This window comes from Phoca vitulina, unplaced genomic scaffold (assembly GCF_004348235.1).
Source record: "Phoca vitulina isolate PV1807 unplaced genomic scaffold, GSC_HSeal_1.0 scaffold81, whole genome shotgun sequence".
NCBI lineage: Eukaryota > Metazoa > Chordata > Mammalia > Carnivora > Phocidae > Phoca > Phoca vitulina.
The window spans coordinates 3585258-3612990 of NW_022589784.1; the positions used below are offsets into that span (position 1 = coordinate 3585258).

A 27733-nucleotide genomic window follows, 5' to 3' on the forward strand; every position below is an offset into this window, starting at 1 on the left:
AGGATCATGACCTGAGCCAAAGGCAGTCGCTTAACCAACTGAGCCACCCAGGCGCCCCGCTCCTGTACTTTTCTAATAAAGCGGGGACAGAGGGTTTTAAAGAGGTGGCCTCTGATGGTGGTCTAAGGCTATGGCTCATAAGAAGAGAGGGTACAACCTAATCATCTCCTGGCTCATATCCACGGAGCAGGGGTTGGGGGGGGGCAGTGACCTGCATGAAGGGTTGGTCAGTGTGGGATGAACAGTCCTGTGTGCTCCCTGGCCATTTCACGTTGGCTGCTCCTGGTAGCCTGAGAATCATGTTCAGTGTTGAGCTCCAAGGCCACAAGGCTAATTGGGCCAAGCATGGGCTGGATTGTGGCCTTCTCTGTTGCGCCATGATTTAGGAACTCAGGGAGATGGACAGTGGAACTCAGGTGCCCCTTTAGGAGGGGTGAAGTAAAGGTTTTGACTCTTGAAGGGTAGACTTCGGGCATCTGGTTCTGGGGTCAGCAAACTGTGGTCTGCAGACCAATCCGGCCCACTGCCTGTTTTTGTAAGTAAGGTTTTATTAGCACACAGCATTCATTGACATGTCATCTCTGTCAGCTTTCTCCTCACAGTGGTAGAATCTAACGAGCAGTTGTGACAGAGACTATGTGACCTGCCAAGGCGAGAGTAATTACTGTGTGGTCCTGTACAGAAAAGGTGCACTGCCCTTGACCTAGGTTCATTTGTTGCTTGCTGGGGCTGGATGGTTTGGAAATGGTCTGTTCTGTGTCTCTTCAGACATTGATTGCCTTTACCCTTAAAGCTTGTGCTTTGTTGTAAGGCAACCAGATCACCAAAGCTTGGCTGTTCTCTTTGTACCCAGTGTGATCAATGTGACGTGTTCTGTGTGCGTAGCTTGCTCCCATGCGGCTAGATTAACCTTTAGCGGTCCCTCGCTGCAGTCATCCTGACCTGTCCTCTCCCTCGATCAGTCCATTTTACAGCTAAAGAAACTGAGTGCCACAGGTGGAAGGGGTGGGAAGGTTCTCTGGCGGAGGGCGGAGATGTGAATGAAACTACTGGCTCCTTCTCCAGAAGGCCTGGGGCGTTCAAGGAGATCAGAGTCCTTGAGACAAACCAGACCGGTTCACTGTGGCCTGGCAGGTCTCCAGTAGGCTGCTGCGGACTTTGTAAAAAAATTCATTTTTATGCAGACAGAATTCATATGCTGTAATAGTCACCCTTTAAAGTGTACAATTCAGTGATTTTTAGTATGTTTGCACAGATATGCAACCGTCACCACCACCTAATTCCAGAGTATTTTATCACCCCGAGAAGAAACCCATCTTGTAACGTAATGTCCGTTAAGCAGTCACTCCCCGGCCCCCGTGGGCCCCCTTCCCGTCCACGGATGAGCCTGTTCTGGACGTGTCACACGCTGGACTCACACCCGTGTGGCTTCTGTGTCTGGTTCCCTCCCTGAGTGTCGTGGGCTCGGGGTCTGTCCCTGGGGCGGCGCGTGGAGGGATGCACTGTGTGTAGCCGTTCATCCGTCAGTGGACTCTTAGGTTCTTTCCACTTCTGGGGTATTACGAACGATGCTGCTGTGAACATTCGCGTACAAGTTTCTGTGCAGACGTAATGTTTTGCTTTTCTTGGGGGGATGCCTTGCGTGGAACTGCTGGGTCATGGGGTCCTTCTATGCTTCACCTTCTGAGTTACTGCCACCCTGCTTCCACAGCAGCCGTCCCATGTCCCGTTCCCCCAGCCGTGGGCGAGGGCCCCGGACAGCCCCCGCCGTGCCCAGGCCCGCCAGCGCCGATGTGAAGTTGCAGGGCAAGGTTGTCTGTGGGGGTCTCATGTCCAGATACAGCTTCTGTTGACGCGGCCCCCGCATCTGGCTGCCCCCTGCGGATCTAACACTGCGACCCGAGGGGGGCTGCTCTTCCCACTCCGTGGCCTGGGACATCGTCCGTGTCTGTTTAAGACTGTGGGGAGAGCAGGGGTTGCGGACCCCTGTTTATAGCTCCGTCCCGTTTCCAATTTTCTAGAAAGTGCTAATGTCTGAGTGAGCGTGGGCAGATGGGCTCGTCTCCCCGAGATGTGCCACGCGGCAGCAGTCTCCGGGTTGGAGGGATGTGATGACTGTTCCTTCTTTCTTTGCGTGATGGATTTTTCACATGGCACTTGCTGCGGACTGAACAGAGCTCCCCGAGAGTGCCCGCACCCCACTCCCGGGAGCATGTGACTATATTCCCTCGCCTGGTAAAAGGGTCTTGGCATCTGGGATTTTGTGAAGGCCCCCGAGATGGGAGATGTTACTGGATCATCTGGGGCCCCAGTGTCAACACAAGGGTCATTACGAGAGCGAGGCAGAGGGTCGGAGTCTGAGAGATGGGCAGACCCCATGCTGAGGGCTCTGAGGATGGAGGAGGGGCTGTGGGCCAGGGATGCGGCCCCTCTGGAAGCGGGAAAAGGGAGGGAAGCTCCAGAAAGAACTCAGCCCACGTGCGATCCAGGACAGACTTCTGGCCTCTAAAAGGTTAAGATAATAAAGTTACAATGTTTTTTTTTTTTTTTTTTAAAGATTTTATTTATTTAAGAGAGAGAGAATGAAAGACAGAGAGCATGAGAGGGAGGAGGGTCAGAGGGAGAAGCAGACTCCCTGCTGAGCAGGGAGCCTGATGTGGGACTCGATCCCGGGACTCCCGGATCATGACCTGAGCCGAAGGCAGTCGCTTAACCAACTGAGCCACCCAGGCACCCTAAAGTTACAATGTTTTAATCCATTAGGTTTATGATGCTTTGTTACCGCAACCATAGAAATGAATGCATAGGGTTATGGGTTATTCTTCCTTTGGGCTTTTTGGACTTTGTATGTCTGTCAGATAAACGTTGGGCTAGTTCTCGGTCTGCTGCTCGTGGCTCCCCACCTCTTCAGTGCACGAGAACCTGGTCCAGCCACACCGCCTTCCTCACGGCTCTTGACCTTGCACTTCGTACTTGGCCCTGGCCTCCTGCCTTCCTGTCCCTGGGAGACGCTCTGCCTGTTGTGTCCCCTTCTGTCTCTGTGACCATTTCAGGCCGGCCAGTACGGTGGGAGCAAGTCTGGCACCCTCTCTGGGCTGCGCCTGGTACTTCTGCCCACTGCCTGCCCTCGTGAGCTGTCCTTCTGGGCCCCTGCTCCCACTGGCCCGTTTCTCCTGCTGCTCGGAGGGTCACACAGAAAGCTCCCCGAGCTGTAGTGCCACGGGCCACAGGGCGAGGGTTCTGTGACCCCGGGGTCGGCAGGTGGTTGCCCCCCTGCCGTGTGGGCTCCACGAGGTCAGGGATGGTGTAGAGAACCTGGGGCATAGTTGGAGGAGGACATGGAGGACGTTGTACTGTCTTCCTTGCTGCGCACAGACCACACGCAGAGCTGCTCGTGGGACATGGCCCACGTGGGGGGCGGGGCGATGGGGGTTGGAGGGGGCCCTTGTGTTACCTCCGTAGGAGGTTCTGTCTTGATCCCTGGTGAAGGAGTACAGGCTCCTCCTGGCCCTGCTCCTGCTCGGGGGCCCCTCTGCTGCCAACCCCTACTGGGAGCTGGGCTTTGTTGGCAGAAGCCGTACGGAGGTGGGAGAGGGGAGCTCAAGGCTGGGCTGGGAGGTGTGAGCTTCATCCGATGGCCAGACTGCCTGGCACGGGGACTGGTGGGGGCAGGTGGAGGTGAGGGCCCGGGATAGAGAGCTAGGGGAGAGATGCTCCGTTGGGGCAGGGGATGGGCCTCACCGAGAAGGACTGGGGTCCCCAGGGAACTTTCAGACCTTGTGTCATGGAGCCCCTAATACTTTTCAAGTCAAGTGTAGTTAAATGTTTCTCAAGGTTATGCTTCTCTCATGGTTAACCTTCCTTGTAAGGTTCCATTTGCTCAGAGGACGTACTTTCCAGCATACTGAATGTCAAAACCTCAAAGATGCAGGTTCCGCTCATTCAGTTTCTGGAAGATGTCTGCCATTGGGCCTCATAATCCCATGGGGTCAGTCTCTGAGCCCATCAGTCAGAAAACCAGGCTGACTCCCGGGCAGGGGCAGTCCTCTCATCTCTGATTCTGGCTCCCATAGAGACGGACAGAGTGTGCGCTGGCTGAGGGGCTGTCCCCTGGCAGTGGGAGGCCCATCCCTCAGGCGTTTCTCACCCACTCCCTGGGGCAGCTCTTGCGACTCAGTGCACGCCCACGGTCAGGATCTGGGGGGGCCTCTGCCCCAGGGTTGGAGTCTAGATATGGGGAGAGCCTTCTGCTCCCGAGGAGGTGGCAGCTGTGGGGGGGTGTTGGGAAGGACCGCCACCCAGCCAGGCAGTGTGGTTCCCGTGGTGTTGGAGGACTCCTCGGTTGCCAGAGTGTCCCGTCCCCAGCTCATGAGTCCCTGCATTTGAAGACTGTCCCGGGTCAGATGCCAGTGTAGTTCAGCAGCCCAGGAGGGCTTCCCTGGGCCCAGACTCCAGCAGGTAGCCCCAGTCAGCCCGGCCCAGAATCTCTGCTCTTGGGACACATCCCTGGGCTGACAATGCTCTTGTTCCTCTTCGGGGTGTGGGGCGGAGCTGCCGGGGACAGCGGGGCACTGCCTCCGCGCACTGTGATTGTTGGTCCCAGGTGATGGACCGCAGGGGGCTGGGAGAGCATTCAGGTCAGGAAAAAGTGACCTTGAAAAAGTAAGAGCTATATTGAGAAGTAATTCACATGTGTGCAGTCTACCCCTTTGGAGTGTGTACTTGCTGTTGTTGGCACATGCGGATACGTGCTCGTAGCCTCAAAATGAGGAGCAGAGATAGGGATGCTTTCTTCTCCTGTTCGAGGTTTTGTGGGTTGGGTCAGGAGAGTCGTAGCCGGGGAGCCCACCAAGAGGCCGCCCTTCCTGTTGGAGGATACACCCGGTGGACACCCAGCTGGCTCTGTCTTCAGGATGCCGGCCAGTCTCTGCACAGGTGGTGGGGCCCGGCCCAGGCCTGCGCCTCCTGCGTGCTGAGCGTGTGGCTGGAAGCTGAGCGATACTCGGATTGAACAGGCGAGGAGACGAGGACGCCAGGGTCCCCGTCGTGTGAGGGGGCCTTGGGTCCCACAGCCCAGGGAGTCTCACGGGGCTGGCATGGCAATCCCGAAGAGCTTTTCAGAAACATGCTCACCTGAACTCGCGCGAGCTTCCTTGGCTGCTGTAACCAATGGCCATGAACCTGGTGACTTTATTCTCTTCCGCTTCTGGGAGGCCGCGAGTGTGGGTGAGTCCTGCAGGCTAAAATCAAGGCATTGGCAGGGCGGCTCCTTCTGCACATTTCCAGGCAGAACTGATTTTCGTGATTTTTTTCAGCTTCAGAGGACTGCCTGTTCTCCCTGGCTTGGGGCCCCTTCCTCGGATCCATCCAGCCTCTGCGCCCGCATCGCATCTCTCCTCTCTCCCTCTTGTGGGGATCCAGGATCATCCCCATCTCAGGGCCCTTAATTCATCTCACCTGCAAGGTCCCTTTTGCAGTGGAAAGGGGCATAGTCATAGGTCCCGGGGATAAGGACGTGGATATCTGGGGAGGCATTCTACCGCTCACCACAGTCTTGTCCAAACTAACCTCTCCCACCCGCCGCGCCCTTTATCTCCCTCTTCCCAGCACTTGGCTCCTCCTTCCTCGCTCTTGGCAAGTTTCGTTGCCTCTGTCCTCGAAATGCATCCCATCCCCTCCTCACTACTGTTGTCCCTAGCTCTGCCCTTGTCTGCCAGCTTCCATGCTGGCCCTGTGCAGCCAGGCCCGGTGGCAGAGCCTGCAGGGCCCGGGGCAAAGCGAAACCCCGACGTCCCTCACTGTAAAATGGAAGCAATTCAGGAGGGCAACAGCCAAGCGTTAACCCCGGGCTGGGGCGACTGCCGGGGTCTTGCCCCCACGAGGCCGGCCCTGCCTGTAGTCCATTTCCCACAGCCAGAGGGGGTTTCTCAAGATGTAAATGGGATCTGTGTCCTTGCTCTAGACCACCAGTGGCTTCCTGGTCAACCCACCGCAGCACATGCCCCGCTATGTGGCCTTCTTGGCCGGCTGGCCCCCACTGTGCCTCGCCGAGGTCTGCTCCCCTTTTCCTGGCCACCGCCAAGATCCTTCCCTCTGCCTGGGATTTTCTCTCGCCCCAGACCTCTGTATGACTTGCACCCCCTTCCTGTTCGATATTAAATTTGTCAGTCCCCGGCTTGGCTGCTTCTGGCTCCAAAACTTCAGACCTCCTGTTCCTTGGTCCGCCCTGGTGTTGGCTCAGCCGAGGAGGATCCCCAGCACCCAGGGGCAGGCGGGTGGGCTGCCAGAGGACCCGTGCAGAGTGCATACACACCGGCGTCGCGCCTTCCAAGCTGCTGAGCATGTGGAGTTTCGTGTGATTTTGTCAGCATGGACTGGAAACAGATCCAGAGAAGTAAAATCCCCTCCTTGCTCCCCCGCCCCCAGCAGCGCACCTTTCGCCGCAGAGGAACCGTCTTCCTCTTCCTGGCCTGGGGGACCGAGAGAAGGGGGCCCCCGGTGGAGGGTGCACCTGGCCACAGCTCGGCGGGCCAGCAGGGCAGGGGTGCAGGGCCCTACGGGAAGCAGCACAGGAAGGGCCTGGTGAGCAGCAATGTTCATGTCTGCCACACTTGCTTTTGCTGTCCTTAACGCATGTGTGTATTTTATTTTTATTTTTTTAAAGATTTTATTTATTTGTTAGGAAGCAACAGAGAGCATGAGTTGGGAGGAGAGGGAGAAGCAGGCTTCCTACTGAGCAGGGAGCCCGACGCAGGGCTCGATCCCAGGACCCTGGGATCATGACCTGAGCCGAAGGCAGCCGCTTCGCCGACTGAGCCACCCAGGCGCCCCGCATGCGTGTATTTTCACAAAGCACTTCCAGGTGCATCTTGGGCATCACGACCACACCCCTGCGTAACACAGTGACATCCTAAACACGAATCACCGTTTCCTAGTGTCACCCAACATCCGCCCTTGTTCAGATTTACCCCCCTTGTCCCCATGTGTCTTCACACATCTCTGGGTGTGTGGTGGTGGAGCGGAGCCCGCTCTTGTTTCTTCAGGGGCAGAGCTTTCTTCCTCTTTCTTCCTTGCTGTTGTCCTCCCACCTCTCCCTCTTTCTAATGGGGGGCTAGTGAGCAGCCTTACGGAGCTATAATTCACATGTGGAGTTCGCCCACTTAACGCATACAGTTCCATGGTTTCTAGTGTGTTCACAGAGTCGCATGACCGTCAGCATGGGCAGTTTCAGAATATTTCCATCACCCCATAAAGAAACCCCAGACCTCAGCCTTCTGTGTCTGGTTCCCTCCCTGAGCGTCGTGGGCTCGGGTCTGTCCCCGGGGCAGCGCGTGTGGGCGCCTCGCTCCTGTTCGAGGCTGAGGGACGTGCCCGTGGGTGGGGGACACGCCGTGTGCATCTGTTTGTCCATCGATGGACACTCGGGTTGTTTCTACCTTTTGGCCATTGTAGACAGTGCTGCTGTGAACATGGATGCACACATTTTTGTGTGGACACACGTTTTCATTTCTCTTGGGCCTATTTCTACCGGTAGAATTGCTGGGTCATCTGGTAATTCTAGGTGTAACTTTCTGAGGAGCCGCCACACTGTTTTCCTCAGTGGCCGCCTCATTTTCCATCCCCCACAGCCGTGTGTCAGGGTTCCCATTTCTCCACATCTCCCCAGCACTAGTTGTTGTCTGTTTTTTTGTTTTTATTATTTTTTTATTACAACCATCCTGGTGGGGGCGAAGCGTCTCTTGTGGTTTTGGTTTGCGTGGTCCTGATGGCTAAACATGTTGATCGTCATTTTGTGTGCTTGTTGGCCACGTGTGTATTTTCATTGGAGAAATGTCTGTTTGAGCCCTTTGCCCACTTGTTTACTGGGCCGTTTGTCTTTATAAGTATCCTGTTGTGAATGTGCCCGCTTTTTGGCACACCACTGACCTGTGAAGAGCGCGGTGGTCTTTCCGGAGTGGCCTGCACGTTCCCTCAGGGGGCGCTCGCTTGGTCCTCTGCCCCCGCCGTGCTCCCAATAAACTGGGAGCTTGGCCCGGGGCTGCTGTTCGCTGAGATTCCTTTTTCGTTTCTTAAGTATGTACACGTATGATTTTTTATTTGCCTGCCTTCATAAAATGCGTCAAGGGTATGGAGTGTTGGGATTATAAACCATTTTAATTTTCTTCTTTATATTTACCTACTCAGAACCTTCATTTCAAAAGGCACAAATAAGGCAGAGGAAAAATCACACATAATCCGCCGCTGAGCTGCATGTTGATGATGCCGGTGGTTGGAGTAAAGCGTGTCTCGCCGGCGCGCATGTGCAGAAAACCCACCTGCTGTCTCATCATCTGCTCTTTCCACCTCCTGGATGGGAAATTGCTCTCTGCATCATGATTTTTGATGCGTGAGGGAGCTCGTGTGGGCAGGACCCTGGGCTGCCCTGGCTCTGGCTGGGACGAGCTGGTCCCGGGGAGGTGGTGGGCGTACCACACTGCGCCATCCCCCCCCCCCCGCCCCCGCCGTGCCGGGTGGCGGACGGGCCGGAGACAGCCTCCACCGGAGGTGACACCGCTTGTCCCCTGTAGGCCACACGTGAGCTAGCCCGGGGGCAGAAGCAGCTAGCTGGCCAGGATCGGCCAAGCCAAGGATGGGAGCTGTTGGGTGTGGGGACTCAGGCCCTGCCACCTACCTGCGTGGGGCCTGGGCACATGATTTCCCCTGTGGCCTCAGTGAGCTGTGCAAAACGAGCTGATTGTGTGGAGTGGACGAGTCACCCACATCAGTCACGTACATGCTCATGTGCCCGCTGCCAGCCAAGCTGGGCACTGTCCACGGCAGGCCTAGGGCTTAGGACCAGGGGCCACGACCAGGGGGGATCATGTCCAGCACAGGCGGAGTTGCTCACCCACACGAGACGGGTGGTTGGCAGGGTCACCTTGGGGGCTCACCGCACTGTGCCATTGGGGGGTGGCAGGGAGCGGGGTGGGAGTCGCAGGGTTGGGGGTGGCAGGGAGTGGGTGACAGGGTGGGGGAGTGGGCTGGTGGGAGACTGGTGGGGGGTGGCAGGGAGTGGGGTGGCCTCTGGGCTTCGGGCAGAGGAAGCTGGTGTCGAGTTCGAGCTGGTGTCTCGTGTCTCATCTGAGGTCCCTGCCTAGGGAGGTCTCCCCACCACCCTGCCCTTCTGTGGCTCCCTCCATAACTAACAGCCCAGCTCAGTCCACGCTGATGTTCCAAGAGTGTCAGAGTCAAGGTCATCCCCCCAGGCCATGAGCTCCCCCAGGATGGACACGCTGTGTCCTGTTGCCAGCCGCGGAGGCCTTAAGTGAGCCCCACATGGTGGCATCTGGTCTGGAGGGGAGAGGGCAGGTGGGTTGGGGGCTTGAGTGGGGCTGCAGGTACCGGGCCCCAGCTGCAGGCAAGGGGGCTGGCTGGGATGGCGTGGTGGTCAGTCCCAGGGGCTGGTCAGGGCTCCAGTGGGGCAGCCTGCTGGGTGGGCAGCCTGGCTGTGGCCCAGGTCCTGGGTACCTGCTGCTCTGGAGGGAGCTTGCTGACAACCCCTTTCCCTTTATTAAGCTGTGTTTTCACGTGGGTTCCCTGTGATTCCACCCAGAGCTATTGTCACACAGTGCCATGCACACTCCTGCTTGGTGGCCACGCCTCAAGGAGAAGCCTTGGGACTTGCTGTGTACATGGGGCAGAGGGCCGTGGTGGGGTCCCAGCCCAGGTCAGTGATGACCCCCCAGGTCAGGGCCCTCAAGAGCCCTTACTGGCAGGCAGTATGACCATCAGAGCATGGTCTTAGTGCTGTCCCCCGGTCCCAGCCCCTTCACCGCAGGTGGGGGTTGGGGTGTTGAGGGCAGGGCCTGGAAGGGGTGCCTGAGGCCCCCAGAACCTACTCGGCAGATACTGCAGGCCTTCGCAGCCATTCCTGGGCTCATGCTGCCCTCTAGTGCCTGCCAGGGGGAGTGCCATTCGGGGAGGCTGCGGCTGCAACTTGGCGACACGGAAGCCCCCTTCCAGGGCGGGAGGACTCCCTGGCCTTCTTTCTCTTTGCCCAGCTTACTTGAGGCTGAGAGGAAGTTGGGTTTGGCGAATTGTCTTCCCGGTTCTCAGGTCTGTATGCACTTGGGTTCTGACCTTTTCCAAGGGACCTTTCCCCAGAGTCTGTCCCCAAGCCCCTCCCTGCTTGGGATGGGCCACCGACTGCCTCGCTGGGTCCCCTTACCTCCTGGAACAGGAGGGGGCCACTGCAGCATGTGGCCTCCTCACCAAGAGGAGCCTGATCCCCAGCCTCTCTTCGGATATCCCCAGCGTATCAGCCACGCTCTCGGCTCCTATGCAGAAACTTCCAGGCTTGGTTGCAGCTGAGGGTGACACTCACACACACAGCCTCACTCACCTTGGAAAGCCCACCACATGGGCTGCTGTCGGTGTGGGTATCCGGCTCCGAAGTAGATGCGTGGATTTGAAGCTCATGCCGGCAAACCTAGATAAAAAGTCCCCGATAAGGAAAGCTTTTCTTTCTCAGGGCCCCTGGATTGAAATTAGTGCTCCGGCTTCCAGTATTGCGTTGGCTCGGAGAACTAGGGCGCCTCTGTTTTTAATTAGTTGCAGTCATTTTGGTTTTTTGTGCCAGTGCGGAGAGATGGAGTTCGCTCCCAGGCTCCTCTCTGGCCCCAGCTTAGCTGCGCGGCCCCTGTCTTTGTCTTCCCGAGGCTGCGGGTATTTTTAGCATGTCCGGACGGGTGGCGGCACTGACGCGCTCACGCTCTCTTGTCCTCCCCTCACAGGTGTGACAGCCTCTCTGCGGCAGCCATGGGGTCTGAGGATCATGGGGCCCAGAACCCGAGCTGTAAAATCATGACGTTTCGCCCAACCATGGAAGAATTTAAGGACTTCAACAAATACGTGGCCTACATCGAGTCCCAGGGAGCCCACCGGGCGGGCCTGGCCAAGGTGGGTGACGCCCGGGCCCAGCGCCACCTTCCACCAGCTCGGTCCTATGTGTGCCCCGGGCCCCGGGCCTGGCGTGGCCATGGCTGTGGCTGTGTTCACCGAGCTGCTCTGACCTCATTGTCAACAGATGTTACGGAGTTCTTCCCACGTGCCAGGCTCTGTTGTAGGCCTGGCATGCAGACGTGAGCCCCACAGCCCGTGTCCCCGCGGGAGCCGATGGCCAGGGCCAGCCTCGGGGGCAGTTGGCGCCTCGGGCTTCGTGGTGGCGACACTCAGAGCTGCTCACCCCGCAGCGGGAGGGCGTCGAGAGTCGGGGAAGGCTTCTGGGGAGGCTGGTACCCGTGAACCATGTCTCTTCCGTGGCGTGTCACTCGTGGACACATCCATGCGTGCGCGTGGTGAGAGTAAACAGACAAACGCAGTCTGGGTTGCTTTTGACCGTGACCGGGTCGCGGGAAGCTGCGTGCGTGGCACCGCTCGCCCAGTCATTTGGAAGGTGTGTAACCTGCTTGTCTTGCGGCCTGGTGGCTCCCTGTGTACCTGGCTCTTCCTCCGTGGTGCGTGCTTCTCTGTTCTTGAAACTGAGGAGTCGACCTCTGTCCACAAAGGGCCAGAGCGTCATATTTTCAGCGTCGCAGGTGGGGCGGCCTCTGTCCCACGCTCAGCCCCGCCACCTTGGCGACCCGCGAGCCGGTAGGCGTGGCCGTGTGCCAATAAAACTTTACCTATGCACGCCGAAATATGAATTTCACGGGACTTTCGCTGGTCCCGAAACATTTTTCTTTTGTTGTTTTTTTTTCCCTAATCATTTGAAAATGAGAAAAAACAACACCCCACATACTTGGCTCTCAGGGCCGTACAAAAGCAGGCGGCTGGCGGGATTTGGCCCAGGGCCGCGGTTTGTGCCACTTGGCGGTAGTGGGGAGAGGGGTGTCCCCCCCCCCAACCTGGTTGGGGTGGTTTTGTTATGGGTATCAGTCCCTCTCCTGGTTATGGTCATGCCTCTGATGTCAGCCCAAGGAGACACGGCGGGCAGTCCGCTTGCTGTGTCGGCTTCCCTCTTGATTTTGTTCATGTACACGCACCAGCATGCATACGGCGTTCCACGGTCTGGACAGTTGGGGACCAGAGCCCCCACTGTCGTGTTAGCTTTGCTCCTCCCGGGAAACTCCGTGAGGTCCCGGGTTCTTGTGGGTTTGGGGGTTTTCTGCCCGGCTGGCCGAGGGCAGGTGTCCGTTGTCGGGGACAGTTTCCTGCCTGCTCTGCCCTGTCGAGGGTCCCTGTTGGCAGGGGGGGGGGTGTTGTGGGGGGAGAGCCTCCTCTGCCTTGTCTCCTGTCGTTGGCCTGCTTCGACTTTCCCTGGGATGTGACAGCCCTTCTGTTTCTGGTTCAAGTTGTTCCTCGTGCTGGGAGGTGTCGCGAGTTGCTGTCCCGCACGGCTCTGCCTGGGGCACCGTGAGGCCCCCACAGCTCTCATCCCCACTCCTTTCTTCTGTCTCACTGTCTGGGGCTCCTCTCTCCTGGCCGGCCCCCTGGCCCTGGCCGTTTCTCGAGTTTTCCATTCACGGTGCTGTGGTGGCCGCGGGCTCCGTGTCCCCTGCGACCCAGGCCCCCCACGCCTCTACCTGCCTTTGCCCCTTCCTGGTTCATCTCCCTCTCGGCCTCTGTGCTTCTCCTTTGAGCCCCAGTGTTCCTGCTTTGAGCTCTAATCCCAGCGGAGTCATTTTTGGCTCATTTATTTGGATCGAAGGAAGCTGTTTGGACTGGGTGTTTCCTGAGGCAGGAGTTTCCTGGGTCTGTTTTCCCTCCACCTTTCGTTTTGTGTGCTCCTTCTCAGCTTCTTGAGGGGGATTTTGTGTGCGGCTTCCTCTGTGTGTGGGGCGGGGTGGGGCAGCGTGGGGCGGGCACGGATTCTGTTGCAGCTTGAAGGACGTTGGCGATTGCAGAGTCGCGCCGACCATGCGCACACACTCGTCCCTTCTCTCACCTGGCTGGGACCGTGTGTCGGGCCCTCGAGTCCCTCAGCAGCCTCCGTGCCGCTCCGGGGGGACAGATGGGGCTCGGGAGACATGTGCCGGGGGCCTTGGGTAACCCCTGTCCCCTCGGATGGGGGTGCTTGGCTCTCGGCTGCTGGCCTCTTTGGAGAAGGAACACGGTGTCCTGCTGGCCCGAGCCAGCTCTGCAGGTGCCCATGTCCCCTCACCCTGGTCTCGTTGGTCTTGACCACCCTTCTTTGTGCGTCTGTGTGTGTAGTGCTAGGGGTTTTCAGTTTCATCCCAGCTGTATTCCCCACCCCCCGCAAAAGCTCCGGTGGGATTGGGTGGGGGTGGCTATTCAGCAGGTATAGCTGGGGCCAGGGGCCAGAGCCAGAAGAGGCTGTGAGGGTGTGGGGAGCCCCATTTTGGGGCTTTTGGGGCACCCCTGTCTTGTTCTTGGCTGTTCTGTGCATGCCCCTGCCCCCTCAGGCCAGCGCTGCACCCCCCCCCCCCCCCCCCAGCCAGGCTGCTTGGGAAGCGCTCGGGTGGGAGGGGGTGAGGGAGGGGCATGGCGCTGGGTCCTGCGGGAGGGGTCAAGGTGCTTCAGCGCTTGGGTGCATCCCTAAGGACGGTCCCTGCAGGCAGGCGGTGCCCCAGTGCCTTCTCCAGCCACCCGTCCCACTACCTGCAAAATGGCTTGGGGAGCGGGAGGTGTCGGGGGCAGAGGCCGGCCCCTCACTTCATTCCCTCTTATAGGGTCCCCCGCACCTTCTAACCCAGCTGCTCAGACGCCCCAAGCCACCTGCCTGGTGCCGCCTCATCCACTGGGGGAGTGTGTCCTTTCTGTCCCGCTCAGCCTTGGCTGAGGCTTGCCCTCCAGGAGCTTCGAGGGCGGGCCAGTCCAGGGCCACGCCATGCCCGCCAGGCACCGAGTCGAGGAGTCAGGAAGCTCAAATGTCTTCCAGCGATATCTGTTAGAGGTTGTTCGCCCCGAAGCCTCCCTTCAGACCCTGGTCTCGCAGAGATTCGAGGGCGTCAGGCCCGGCACGTTGATTTTCCCGAGGGCTTGGGGTCCTAGACCCGCTGGAAGCGGCTCTGTGTCACGGGCCTTTTTCAGAACCTGCCGAGTGTGTGTCCACGCAAGTGCAGGTCGTGCGTGCCCGACCTTGGAACCTCTTGGTTCTCCGGCGTCTTTACGCAGCAGCGCCCGTGAGGGATGGAGGAGACGGGCAGGGGAGTCCACGGCTCTCAGGAGGGAGCCGAAAATTTGGGAGTGACGTGTTTGTTTCATTTTGCAGCCTTGGTGTCTGGGCGGGCTTCGCCTGATGGAACTGGCTGGGCGAACCCCCCCGTTTCCCCGGCGAGCGCGCGTCGCGGCGGGGGGGAACGCCCCTTCTCTGCCAAGGGGAGGCGCCACCCCTCTGGCTAAGGGGCCGCTCGGAACCTCTTCCTCTGTGAGAGCGTCTCCCACGCTGGAGCCACCGGCCCTTTCGTTTGTATTTCTGGTGCTTTCGGTCTCAAGTGTGTTAGTCGATCGCCTGACTCTTCAGATTTCTTGCTGGACATCTAAGAAAACCGCCGACCGGCAGGCTGACCCCAGCACCCTGTTGTCATGAGGCCTCATGCCACACATGGGCGGGCAACTGTGGCCACGGAGTCGGGAGAGGGCATGTCCCCAGAAGGAGCTTTGACCGAGCAGCCATGTCCCCATTTAACTTCAGTCAGGGTTCCCAGCCTGGGCCCTGCTGACACGGAGGCAGGTGGTTCCTCTGGGGGCGTCCTGGGCGCCGTGGGGCCTGAGCAGCATCCCTGGCCGCACCCCTGTGATGCCAGGAGCCCTTCAGTGGGGGCAGCCACAGATGTCCCCAGACACGGCCCAGCGTCCTGACTTCCTCTCATTGCTCCTGTTACTTATTTGTGCTCTGTCAGCAAGTTGGCGAGAGCACTGCTGGCGGCGGACCTCTCTGTTGTTAACCGGCAACCAGGGGATGAGGGTTTCGTGGCCAAGCCAAACATTTTCTTGCACTGATGCCTGTTGGGGAATCCTTGGGGATGGCAAGGATCTCAGCTGTTCTGGAAGCCGCCGGCAACTTGGGCATTGGTGTGGTGTTCTTCCCTCGTTGGCCCTGAGCTGGGGGAGGCCTTGGCCTCCCCAGAGTTCTTGGCTGCCGCACTGAAAACAGGTTGGTTGAGTTCCTTTTCCCAAAGCTGCTGGGTGGCCCTCTGGGCTCCCCGGAAGGAGAGCTGTTTGCAGACACCTGCCCAGGACTGGGAGAGACCAGCCCATGTTGGCCCCAGGGGCCTTCAGAGAAGCGAGCCGGGCACCCAGGAGGCCCCAGCCCGGCCCAGAGGGCACGCTGAGCGGAGGAGGGGGAAGCAGGAGGGCGAAGAGGCCAGTTGGGCAAGCTCGGCGCTGACCCAGTACCCCCTACCCCGGGCGGCCCTTCCCCAAAGCCCTTCCTGCAGGCCCTCCGGGGCCTCTCCTGGAGAGGGGTGGGGGTGGTCCCCTGCGGGACCCGCTGCCACCAGGAAACAGCTGTCCTGTTCCTCAGAGGTGACCTTCTCAGGTCTTGTCCCCTCACGTTTGTGGCATTATCGTTCTCCTGCCTGTGGTCCCTCACCAGCCCTTCTCTGTCTTTTGCACTTAGGACTTGTCCCTGTCTACAGTTTCCTTATCCCTTACGGTGCTTATCATCTGCTCGCTCCCACAGTGGAAGGCCCTCACGGATGTTTGTTGTCCAGCGTCCCCCCGGTACCCAGAGCTGTGCTTGCCCCTAGGAGGTATCCCGGCCTCCCGGCCTGGCCCGAGTGGTCCTGAGCCAGGCTCGCAGCACTGTCTTCTGCAGCCGGGGGTACGGCCGCAGAGTGCCTGAACAGGCGAGAGTGTGGGAGCCCTGCTTGCTCACTTTGTGATCGTGCACATAGGCATGGGGGCCGGCCCCTGGGCTCTGGAGGGGACCACTCCCAGCCCCTGGAGCCCAGGCTGAACTGCAGAGGCTTGGCGAGTGGCGTCAGGAGGCGAGCATGGCTGTGCCCCAGCGGGTAGTGCCCGTGGCCCCACACAGGTCACTGTGGGGAGTTTGAGGAAGTGTGGAGATGGTTCCTGGTGCCCCTGCGGTGTGGGACCCGGACGTGTTCCCAGGGCGCCACCGCCAGTCTCCTGGGGGGGGGGGGGTGGCTGTGTGTCCTCCCGTCTGCAGGCGCCGCTGACTCCCCTCTCGTCTCACAGATCATCCCCCCAAAGGAGTGGAAGCCCAGGCAGACGTACGATGACATCGACGATGTGGTCATCCCGGCCCCCATCCAGCAGGTGGTGACGGGCCAGTCAGGCCTCTTCACACAATACAACATTCAGAAAAAGGCCATGACAGTCGGGGAGTACCGCCGCCTGGCCAACAGCGAGAAGTACGTGGCCGGGGGTGAGGCGGGTGTCGGGGGGGGCCCTGAAACCCCGTCTCTGAGGAGGAAGCACACCTTGAGGGCCTCCAGGCCCCCTGAAGTGGGGCCCTCGGCGGCTCCTGGTTCTGGGGGTGCAGAGAGAGTGGGACACGGTGGGGACTTGTCCTTGTCTCCCGTCCCTGGGCTGCTTCCCCACACCCTCCTGCGACATTTCCGGTCCGATGGTACCTCCTCGGGGTTTCCTGGGTCACACACGGGCACACTCACACGCATTCCCTTGCACATCAGGGTGCGTTTGTGGGCATTCCCGGCATACGCCCCCGGGCTCACTTGGGCGCCCGCCTCCACTGTTGACTCTTGCTTGTTCTCTGTTCCCCAAGCCTCCCTGGCTGGCCGAAATTTGTGCATTTCCGGCAGTCTCTTCGCTCTCAGACATAAGCATCCCACGGGGCCAGGGCGTCGTCTGCCTTCTCCTGCTGTCCTGGCCCCCGAGACAGGGCCCGGCCTCTGGTCGGCGCTGCTGGTATTTGCAGAGCAGAGGGCTGAGGAGAACCCTCAGAGCCTGCGTCCCTCACCTGCTCCAGCTGTCCCCGGTGTGTGTTCCGACTCGGGTGCCCCAGGCCCTGGTGGCCGACGAGATGGGACGAGTGGGCGTCATTCCAGGGGGGCCTGCTGCCCATCCCGAACCCCCTCAGCCCCAAATAAATGCTCTCCCAGGGCCACATCCATGTTCTCCGGGCTGTGCCCTCAGGTGGGGACCGAGAACGTGTATCCGGCCGCGCCCTGGAGGGGTGGGCCCCACGGCCATGGTCGCTGTGCTGTTCATCCACCAGGTACTGTACCCCACGGCACCAGGACTTCGATGACCTGGAACGCAAGTACTGGAAGAACCTCACCTTCGTCTCTCCCATCTATGGGGCTGACATCAGCGGCTCTTTGTACGATGACGTGAGTACCCGGGGCCCCCGAGAGGTTCTGGGGGAATGAGGGATGCCATTTCCTGGTAAGCGGTGGAGGGAAAGGTGTGTGAATGGGACTTTATCTTCAAACCCGGATGTTACAATGCCGCGGCCAGCTTAGCTGGGCGTTCTGTCGGGCTCTGGTTACAACCACGTGCCAAGTCTCAGGGTGAAGAAAGAAGGAATTCCAGATGTGTTTCTGATTTGCAGAATCTTTCCTACAAAACTGTCAGCCCATCCTGCCCTGATCTGACCTCAGGTAGCCTGCAGCTGACCTCCCAGGGGCCTCCTAATTCTCAGTCTAGTACTTTTCCTCTCCAGTTCCTAGCACTCTGTCTTGGGGGAGCCTCGGGGCCCTGAGTTCTAGCCCTTGGGAGGGCCCTGGGGGTATCTGGGGCAATGGAGGGGCCTCATGCTGGCCTTGGCCTGTTCAGGGGCGTAGACCAGACACGATGGAGACGTGATGCAGAGGCCCCACCGAGGTGCTGCTGTTCAGCAGATGGGGGTTTGAGTGGGACCCACACTTTTTTAGGGGACATTTTATTAATATTTATGGGCCCTCTGCTAACCCTAGGTTGGCTGTACCAAGACCGATTGATTTCTAAGCTCTTAAGCCTGACGTGTGTTCTGCTCTGGGGCTCTCCCCGGAGTGGCCCCTCAGCTGCCATCTTTGCCCCCTACCCTGAATCATCACTCTGAAGGTCATCTCTTGCTGGAACATTCTATCCACTCATCCATGGTCCTCATGAGAGTAGCTGGGGGTGCCTCCTGAGTCCTGGGCTTGGGTGGCGCTGGCGTGGGTTGGAATAAGGTCCCCTCCTGAGTAGGGTCAGGACCCTCCTGAACCCATTAGGACAGACTTGCGTTTCCCAAAAGGTGTTGGAAAGACGTGACTATTGCGTGGGTCCCAGCAGTTTGCCCAGCTTGGGGAGCCTGTCTGACCTGTGGCCCACGGGCCTTCCAACTAGGGGGTCCCGCTTCGTGGTGAGGGCAGGTTTGTTCCTCTGAGCTGGGCACCAAGGGCGTGTCAAACTCAGAGGGAGCTCACCCCTAAGAACCCAAGGGAGACGCCCTCGCCCTGGGAGGTCAGGGACTAAGCTGACTCCTGGCCCTGGTTCCCCCTTCTTGGACCTTGGTTTCCCCATCCACAATGAGGGGTACGGCAGGTGTGTGGCTGCCCTCCAGCAAGGTGTTCCGGACAAGGAGGTTTAGCTTCTCCCTGGGACCCTGAGCTCATCCACTTGGCCTTGACCCCACAGCAGTGGCAAGCTTGTGAGGCCATGTGGCCAGGCCTCATCCTCGTGAGCGTGCCGTCTGAGGGCAGAGAGCCGCATGCATGCCTTGGGTGTGGCAAGGACAGGAGGGCGGGGGCCCAGAGGCCCTGTCGGCACACACACATCTAACATGAGGGGGCGCAGCCCAGTCTCTCACGCTGCCCCCAGCACACCTCAGCTGCCGTGCGGCTCACCCCAGGGCTTCGAACTTTCCAGGACTGAGCGGTTGCCCTATTGATGGTTACAGAAACATTCAGCACCATGAGCCAGCTTGCCCTTGCGCCTGGCTCAAGGCACAGAAGTTCCTGTGGCAGATTGAATGAGGGACCAGTGGGGCCGTGTCCCTGGGCTTTCTGGGGCCTGTCTGGGTCCATCCACCTGGGCGGTGGCTGCTGGTCCTGTGTGCCGCCCCCAGACGCCAGCCCTGCCACTGCTCCCCATTTCTCTGCTGGCTTCTAGGGCTTCCTGGCCCTGCAAGAGGGGCCCAACTCCCCAAGCCCCCTTTCCCACGTCAGGCCGCCAAGGCCTGGAGGGACCCGTCGTGGCAGCCCCAGATCAGGCCTCGCCTCTGACCCCATTCCATCCGGGCTCGTGGCACCTCCTTGAAGGGCTCTGGCAGGAGGCCGGCACTGGGTGTCCCTGGCTGCTGCACCCCCTGCTCTGTGAGAGCATGAGGAGAGAGATTTTCCTGGGGCCTCTGCGGGAGCCCCGTTCTTGATGTTTGTGACCTTCCGTCCTCCTCCCTGCCTCAGGTGGGTACCTTGGGGCTCAGTGGCTGGGAGCCTTGTCCCCGTCCCCATCCCGCTCTCCATGTGCAGTCCCAGCCATTGGTGCTCTTGACACGGCCACGGTTGGGATGAAGCTCTGGTGCTCGTGGGCCGGCACTGGGCAGCCCCATGCTGGCCTGCAGTTCTGCTTCCTGGACTCCGAATCGTGACTTCTAGGAAGGGAATCTGACCCCAACAGCTGCCGGGTTGGAAGAGCTGAAGTTCCTGTGTTGTGTTTAGGACGAGTGGGAAGTCACACGCCCGTTTTCTTTTCTCAGAGTTCTACGAAGTTAGTGCTCATGGGGATCGTTCGCTTGTTTGTCCATTGTCTGACCTGCAGTGTCTTTTTTAAAGGAAGCGTTATTGAGGTGTAATTCACACACCACACAGTTCCCCCACATAGAGCATACGATTCAAGTTCCTACTGTATTTCACTGAGTTGTGCAGCCATCATCACAGTCAATTCCAGAACATTCCGTGAGCCCCAAAAGAAGTCCCTTCCTCATCAGCAGTCACTCCCCGTCCCCTCTCCAGAACCCACGAGCCCCTTCCTGTCCGTGGAGGCGCGTGTTCTGGACGTGTCACACACGTAGACTCACACCCCATGTGGCCTTGTGTCTGGTTCCCTCCCTGAGCGTCATGGGCTCAGGGTCTGTTCCCGGGGCCACATGTGTCCGCGCCTCGCTCCTGTCTGCAACCCAGTGACCTGCCCTTGCGTGGTGTTAACCGTTCACTTGGACTGTTTCCACTTTCTGGCCACGGCGAGTCATGTGCCTGTGAACGTGCATATGTGAGTCTGTGCAGACGTATGTTTTCATTGCTCTGGGCACGTCCCTAGGCCTAGAACTGCACTCCTCACGCGCTCATTCCACGTTTACCTTCTGAGGAACGGCCTGTGCTTTCCCCCAGCAGGAGAGTGTCTGAGGGCTCTTCTCCCCCCGCCCCACATCCTCACCAACACTTGTTGCTATCTGTCTGTTTGACCCTGCCTGTCCTAATGGGGGTGATGTGGCGTTGGCACTGGGGTTTTTATCTGAGGTTTCCTGTGGGTTAATGACGTTGAGCATCTTTGCACGTGCTTGTGAGTCGTGTATATCTTCTTTGAGGAGAAATGTCCATTTCGGCCCTTTACCTATTTTTTAATCGGGTTATTTTTTTTTCTATGGTAGTTATAAGGGTTCTTTAGAGAGGGCACAAGTCTCTTACCTGATAGATGACTTGCATGTATTTTCCCTTTATGTGGGTTCTCTTTTTTACTTTCTTGATATTTTTTTTAAAGCACAGAAGTTTTTAATTGGATAAAATCTAATTTATCTGTTTTTGTTTTACTCGAGGGCTTGTGATTTTGTGCTTGTGTTTCGGGCTTCTGCCAGGGGCTCGCCTTGCCAGGACCAACCACTGGTTCAGGGACCTGTAACAGGGAGGGTACGAATGGGATGTGAGGCAGAGTGGGCTTGGGACGGAGAGAATGCTGACGCTCGCTTAGCATCTCCACAGGCTTGGAGGGGTCTCCAGGGACGGAAAATGGATTGACCTGTATTTTATGAGCTCTCGTGACAAGATAGGACCCGTTTGTGGCATTAGGAATAGATGAGTCCGGTGGGCAGGGATTCTGGCCTTGTTTGCCTGGTTCCGAAAGCCGTCCCTGTCTCTTCCGGCAGAAGGTGCCGGAAGGGCTGTCTGGCACCTTTGCTGAGCTAGCCCCATTCCACGATTGTCTTCCTCCTTCCATGTCATTGACTTTGAGGCACGTTAATTATTCACGACCAAACCTCAGCCTTCACAGCGTGGCCTTCACTGCCTGTGATTAATGCATAGCTCGGCATGGCATCCAGAGAAGGCCTGCCTGACTGCCTGGCCCAGGCCGAGGGACTGGTGTCTCAGTGTGGGAGTAGCTCCTGCTGGGCTCAGACACTGGGGCGGTGAAGCTCTGACGTGGGCAGGTTTGGGACTGGCCGTGAGCTCTCAGGCCCTCTGTGGGGGCTGCCCCGTAGCCTTCCTGTGCTCCCGCCAGCCCCTGGGGGTGACCTGCCACCAACCGTGTGCTCGCCGCCCTGCAGGATGTGGCCCAATGGAACATCGGGAGCCTGCGGACCATCCTGGACATGGTGGAGCGCGAGTGCGGCACCATCATCGAGGGCGTCAACACCCCCTATCTGTACTTCGGCATGTGGAAGACCACCTTTGCCTGGCACACGGAGGACATGGACCTGTACAGCATCAACTACCTGCACTTCGGGGAGCCCAAGTCCTGGTGAGTGTCCGGCTGGCAGCCAGGCCGCGGGGAGGGGCGGGGCCGGACAGGTGTGGGGGCGCCTTCGGGTGGCCCCTCGGGGACAGGGTTGGGTCTGTGGCCGGGCAGGCAAAAGTTGAGGGGCTCTGGCAGCTTGCGATCTGTTGTCCCGTATCCTGTTGGCTTCAGGGGCAGCCTTGGTTGGTGATGAGGGGATGCATGTCCCCAGAAATGAGCTTCCTGCTCCCTGGAGCTCATGGTTTGCGCCTCTGGTGGAGGCGTCCGTGGAGTGTCTGTCGTACTGGGGACTCTCCCTGGGGTCGTGGGCCCCGGGGGGTGGGTGGCTGTGAGCCCTGAGCCTCCCCTGGCCTCCTCTGTGGCCTCCAGGTTCAGGGGTGGCTTTAGCAGCCAGCCCTCTGCTGTCAGGGCTGCAGTGGGTGTGTGTCCTGAGGGCCGCCCTGTGAGCGATGGGCCCGGCAGGCTGGGTCGAACATCCAGCGTGATCCATGTTCTGGAATCTGTGAGCCGAGCACCCCCTCCACACCCAGCTTCTGCCGGCGGGACAGCCGGGGGCTGCCCTCTGTGCAAGGCCGCCTTTGTTCACTGGGGTTTCCAGCAGAGATTTCTGAGCTGGGCCTTTACATCTCCTTGCCTCTTCCCGGCTGTCTTAGAAGGTTTTATTGCAGTAATGGTCACAGCTCAGAGGGAGTGGGAGGGGAAGCAGGAACCCCAGGAGCAGTCGGTGGCTCTCTGGAACGCAGCCAAGCGCCTCCGTGTGTTGAGATGGTGGGGGCGGGGGCAGGGAGGCCCAGCTTAGTTGGGGACCCAGGCAGACCCTGGCTAAGGCGCCGCTCACCTTGGTGTCCCAGGCTGAGCCTGTGCCCACGGGCATGCGGGGGGAGGCCATCCCCGCTCCTTTGAAGTCACCGGGACGTCCTGGAGCCCTTTGCTAAGAGAGGGTGGGAGCAGACTCAGGAGCCAGCAGGAGGCCCCAGGGGGGAAGCCAGGCCTCCCTGTGCAGGGGTTGGCTATGGGACCACCCTTCCCTCACCTCTGAGGTGGATGCAGTGGGACCCCAGCTCTGCTCTCTGGCAGGGGGCTCCTGCTCTGACAGGGAGGGATGGGAACGATCGTTGGGGACGAACACAGTAGGGGCTGTGTAACAAATGACCACAAACCTAGGGGTTTAACACAACACACATATGTTCTCTGACATTTCTGGAGATCAGGAGTCTGACTCAGGTCGCATCAGGCTAAACGCAGGCATGAGCAGGTTCCTTCCAGAGGCCCCAAGGGAGACCCAGCTCCGGCCTTTCCCTGGCCCTCAGCCCCCCCTCCATCCTCAGCGCCAGCAGCGCAGGTCTGCCCATCTCTGGGGCTCCCACCCTCTGCCTCCCCCTCGTGAGGGCCTCGTGAGGATGCCGGGTCCCCCCGGGAACCCAGGGTCAACCCTACCTTGGGGGCCTTGACTTAATCCCGTCTGCAGAGTCCCTTTACTGTGTGAGGTGACATCCTTACAAGGTCTGGTGATGAAGATGTGAACATCTTTGGGGCCGCCGTCCTGCGGCCACCGGCCCTCTGACCTTCGCATTGTGCTGCTTTGTTACCTCGTGTGTTTGCTGGGATCCTGTTAGAATTCCACAGGCTTCTTGTTTTCAAGCCACTTGTCTGTGGCTTTGCAGCAGCTCTTCATCATTGTAGCCTCTAGCTGGGAGGTATTAGCTCTTAGGAAAAATTTGGAGAGAGATTGACGGGGTTGGTGAGGCCAAAGGCCTGAATCTCACACCCCGTGCGGTCCTGAGCAGGTGGGTGGAGGCATGTTCTGGTAGGCGGTGTCACCCCAGTGCTGCCCAGGAGGTCCCAGTGACAGCTCGGTTACCCCGTCCCCTCCGTCTCCATGGCCAGGCCAGGCTGCAAGTTCGCGGAGGCCCCAGTCTAGGCCTGTGGAGAGGGGCTGCGCTCTGCCCCAACCCCACAGCTGTGAGCAAGGCATGGTGGTGCAGCCTGTGGGGTGAGATGCTTGTGTCCCTTTCCTGGGGGCTCTGCCCGCCGGCCCCCAGCAGTTGGCGTCCTCCTGATGGGCCGTGGCAGGCTGAGCGCAGCTGAGGACTTTCTGATCCACAGGCTGGGGCTGTGTGCACGAGTGTGTGCGTGTTTGCACGTGAGTCTGCAAGTCTGTGCAAATGTGTTTGTGAGCGTGTGTATGTACACACGGAAGTGTATACGTGTGCGTGTTCGTGTATGTCTGTGCACACGTGTTTGGATGTGAAGGTGCGTGATTACGTGTGCGCGTGTGTAAATGTAAGTGCAGTCACGTGTTTGTGCCGTATAAGTGTGTGCGTGTGCTGAGGCCCCAGCTCACTGGTCTGGACGGTTCCTCTTGCTGGGGGCCCCGGGGCTGGGGGTGGAGGGGAGGGGGTTTCTGGGCCCTCCCAGCACCCTGTCCCAGCCATGGCCCCGCGCCGCTCCCTGAGCACCGCTAGAGGGCGCCCCCACCCTTCGGCCCTAGCTGCTGCTCCCAGCGCCCGCAGTAATCTCCCAGCTTCTTCCACCCTTTTTATGGACTCCTGGACCCCAGCAGTGATGGTCCCAGAGGCTCCCTGGGGGCGGCAGCAGGAGGAGAGTGAAGACTGCCGGGGTGGGCAGTGGGAATGCTCAGCTCCCCACCGACGCCCATGTTTTGGCCAGGGTCTACCAGCCAGAGGGATCGGAAAGGGAGAAAACCCACCTTTACCTGAAAACACAGAATAGAACAAAAGAAAGGAGCCACGGCTGAATCCTGGCACGTGCCAGCCAAAGGCAGGTTGAGCTTCGGCCATGGCCCTGCCTGAGGATGCGGTGGCCTCGGGCGACTGGGGCCAAAATGTGAGCTTGTGGCTGGCAGGGAGGGTCACAGGGCGGGTGACTTGGGAAGTGGCCTGGGGAGCCCAGGGAGGCAGCTGGGCCAGGCCAGTCCTGAGAGGTTGGGGGGGGGGGGGCGCTGGCTTCGAGGGAGGTGAGGGAGAGGGTACTGGGAATGTGAGGGGTAGCAGCCCCCGGCTGACAGGGCAGCTGACAGGCAGGACTGATGTCTGGCTCTGCATGCTCACCTCCTGCCTCCAGCAGCTTGGGGTTCTCCAGGCCGCAGCCCCAGCACCCCTGTCCTCTGCCGTCCACCCACCCCTCACTTCCACCCCTTCGCCACAACCCACTCCGGAGAGTCCTGGGGCAGCATTCGGCAAGGCCAGCATTGGGCACAACAGCGGTTCATCTGAGGGAAAGAATGTTCCAGAAGGCAGGTTGACCTTGGTCTTGGTTTCTGGTCCTGAAGGGGGATGGGATTGCACATGGGGTTCCTCGTGCTGAGTGTGGCCAGTGGGAAGAGGCTTCTTAGTGCAGCTGTGTAGGATCCAGCTGTTGAGGCTTCCCACCCCCGCCTCTGCCAAGCTCCCTGCTCCCCCAGCCCCAGCAGCTCAGCTCAGGCACCATGCCCTCTTCCCAGACCTGGGTGGGGGCCCCAGATGTTGGCAGGGCACCCCATGCTCATATTAACTATGTGTGACATTGGCATATCTCCCCATCAGATTGTGGACCCTGGGGGGGGCAGGGCCCTCGGTCTCCCCCCACCCCGGGTCCCTAGCCCCCAGTAGGGGCCTGGTGCAGAGAGGGGGCTCTGTGCCTGTCAGGGTCCGGGAGTGCCGGTGCCATGTCCATGGGAACTGATCCTCGGGGCTGAGACCCGTCTTGGGCGTCCCTGACCCCAGCCCAGGGGGTGGGTGCGGTGCCTTTTGTCCCTGGGCTGGTGGCTCAGGGGCCACTCAGTGGCGCCCTGGCTTCCTGCCCTTGCCCGGGGCCCTGGGGGCTGCTCCCCGGCAGATCGCGCTCACGCGCCTGTCTCCCTGATTGCGTCGTTTCTCCGGCGTCTGCGGCAGCTTAATTGCAACCATTTCCGATTATTTCGGTAGCTTTTTTTTTTTAAGTGTCGACATCCTCAGGTTTACAGCGTTTTATGAAGCCTTTCTGGGTCTGTTGCTACTTTGGTGGTGTGATTTGTGTGTCACAGCGGCGTGAACAGCCTGGTGTCGATAAAAGCGTGGAATTGCTTCAAAAGGCCGGCATTAGGTGGTGCTCTCAGGCAGCAGGGCTGAGAATATCTGAAGCGTTTGAGTGCTTCAAAATCCCTTTTGAGATGGGGATTTAAAATAGACCTGGAACTTGCAACTCACCCCCTCCCTGGCCTTCCCGGGGCCCAGTTGGTCAGCGAGGCCAGGAGGGCGGGCACGCGTGGGCCTGGGCGTGCGGGGAAGGCTGCGTGATTCTACCCTGATTCAAGTGGCTTGGCCTGCAGGACAGTGCCGGGAGGGGGTGGTGGGGCAGCCCCGGGGCTCGGCATCCGGGGAGTGGCACCCGCCGTCCCTGGCCCTCCTGGAGCCCCTGGTGGCCGTTCCCCGCACGCTGTAGGCCCTGAGGGTCCCAGGCCTTGTGAGCAACCAGTGGGGAAATGTAAGATTATGGGAATGGCACCCCCACCTGGCCCGGCTTCTTGCTCAGATCCAGCACCGCACACAGCGTTCCCAACAGCATCTCCTCCTGTTCTCTCTGCAGCTTCCTTGTGCCCATGGGGTGGGGGCAAGGAAGGGTGGGGGAGGGAGAGGAGGGGGAGGACAGGCCTCCCAGAAGCCTACTCCGGGCCCCTGGGTGGGGACAGCCAGCATTCCCTGCAGGGTGTTTGTCTGGGCCCTGACCCTGGCCTTCAGGCCCGTGACTCAGCAGCATTCCCTCAGAGTGGTGGGCACTGGTCCCAGAGTTGAGTCTCCAGCAGTTTTCTCGAGGCTTCCCCAGCCCCTCCCACCCTCCTGCTTCTATTCACCTGGGATGCGGTCTTTCACGTCCTCCCAGTGCCCCACGGGCAGGGAGCACGTCCGCCGAGATCCGCATGTGTGCCACACGCATGCCTGCCTGCACACACGTGTGCAGTGCACATGCATTCACTCGTGCAGGCTCCCTGCATGGGGGCTGGGGAGAGGGCCTCTCGGATCGTGCTCCCACAAAGGGCATGGAACCCCTCCCCCGCCACGCACCATCCTGGGTGTCCTGGGTGCGATGAAAGGATCCTTCTAAGTGGAGTTCGTGGAGGGGGGGTGGAGGTGAGGGGATGGTTCCAGAACTCCCCTTCTCTGACCTCTAAGAAGCCCAAGGGAGCAGGGCACCGGGGCGAGCTGAGAAATTTTCCTTTTGACGTAGCTGCACCTAGAGTTTTTCTTTGGCATTTTCTCTCAGGGGAGTTTCACAGGAGAGGGACTGGGCGGCCTTTCTTCTGTTGCTGGGAAGCTTGACTCCCGGCGGGCACAGCCGTCTCTGCCTGCACGTGATACTGCGGGGGCCTGTGTGCGTGTGCACGTGTGTGCATGCGTGCACGAGTGTGGGCATACGTGTGTGTTTGAGGACATGTGCTCCCTGCCGTGGGGCACAGGGAGGAAGAGCGTTGTGGGTGCACATGCTGCTCAGCTCCCATGTGCCCTGCTCTGGGCTGCAGCGTGGGAGAGAGGCTGGACTTGCTGGGCCCAGGTTTGGTGGCTCTGCTGCCCAGGGAGGCAGAGCAAGGCTCTTTTGGGGAAGGGGGCTGCTGGGCTACTCTCTTGTCCCTTGGCTGTGTGTCTGCTTGGCCCCTCAGCACCTCCCTGCCAGGCCCACCTGAGGCTGCATCAGCCCACCTCCCAGCTGCAGCTCCTTTGCGCATCCGTTAATCCCTTCCAGTGAGCCTCCAGGGATAGGCACCTGCCTGCCTGCCTGCCTGCCTGCCTGCCTGCCTCCTTCCTTGCCTCCCTGCCTCCCTCCCTGCCTCCCTCCCTCCCTGCCTCCCTGCCTCCCTGCCTCCCTCTCTCCCTCTCTCCCTGCCTCCCTCCCTCCCTCCCTCCCTCCTTCCTTCCTTGCCTCTCTCCCTCCCTCCCTCCCTCCTTCCTTCCCTGCCTCTCTCCCTCCCTCCCTCCCTCCCTCCCTCCCTCCCTCCTTCCTTCCCTGCCTCCCTGCCTCCTTCTTGGTGTCCAAAGCAGGCTCCCCAGGCTTGGCTGCAGGGGGCGTTGCTGGACCACAGTGCTGAGCCAGGCACCTTGAGGGCCTCTGCTTAGTCCCCAGGGAGCTTGGGACTGAGAAGTCCAGGTGGTGGATGGAACCAGGTGAAGCTGCCCTGGGTGGCAGCCCCGAAGGC

General features: G+C 59.8%; 1 protein-coding gene across 7 annotated transcripts in view; it reads left to right on the forward strand.

Moving 5' to 3' along the window:
• Window positions 1-27733, forward strand: part of KDM4B (lysine demethylase 4B) — a 134651-nt gene that overhangs the window by 34898 nt on the left and 72020 nt on the right. For all 7 annotated transcript variants that reach the window (XM_032394529.1, XM_032394530.1, XM_032394531.1 and 4 more), the window contains exons 3-6: window positions 10773-10938; window positions 16144-16319; window positions 17147-17261; window positions 21374-21567. In XM_032394529.1, coding sequence (XP_032250420.1) covers window positions 10798-10938; window positions 16144-16319; window positions 17147-17261; window positions 21374-21567 — 626 coding nt within the window. In that variant the 5' untranslated portion in view covers window positions 10773-10797. The remainder of the gene's footprint in view (window positions 1-10772; window positions 10939-16143; window positions 16320-17146; window positions 17262-21373; window positions 21568-27733) is intronic.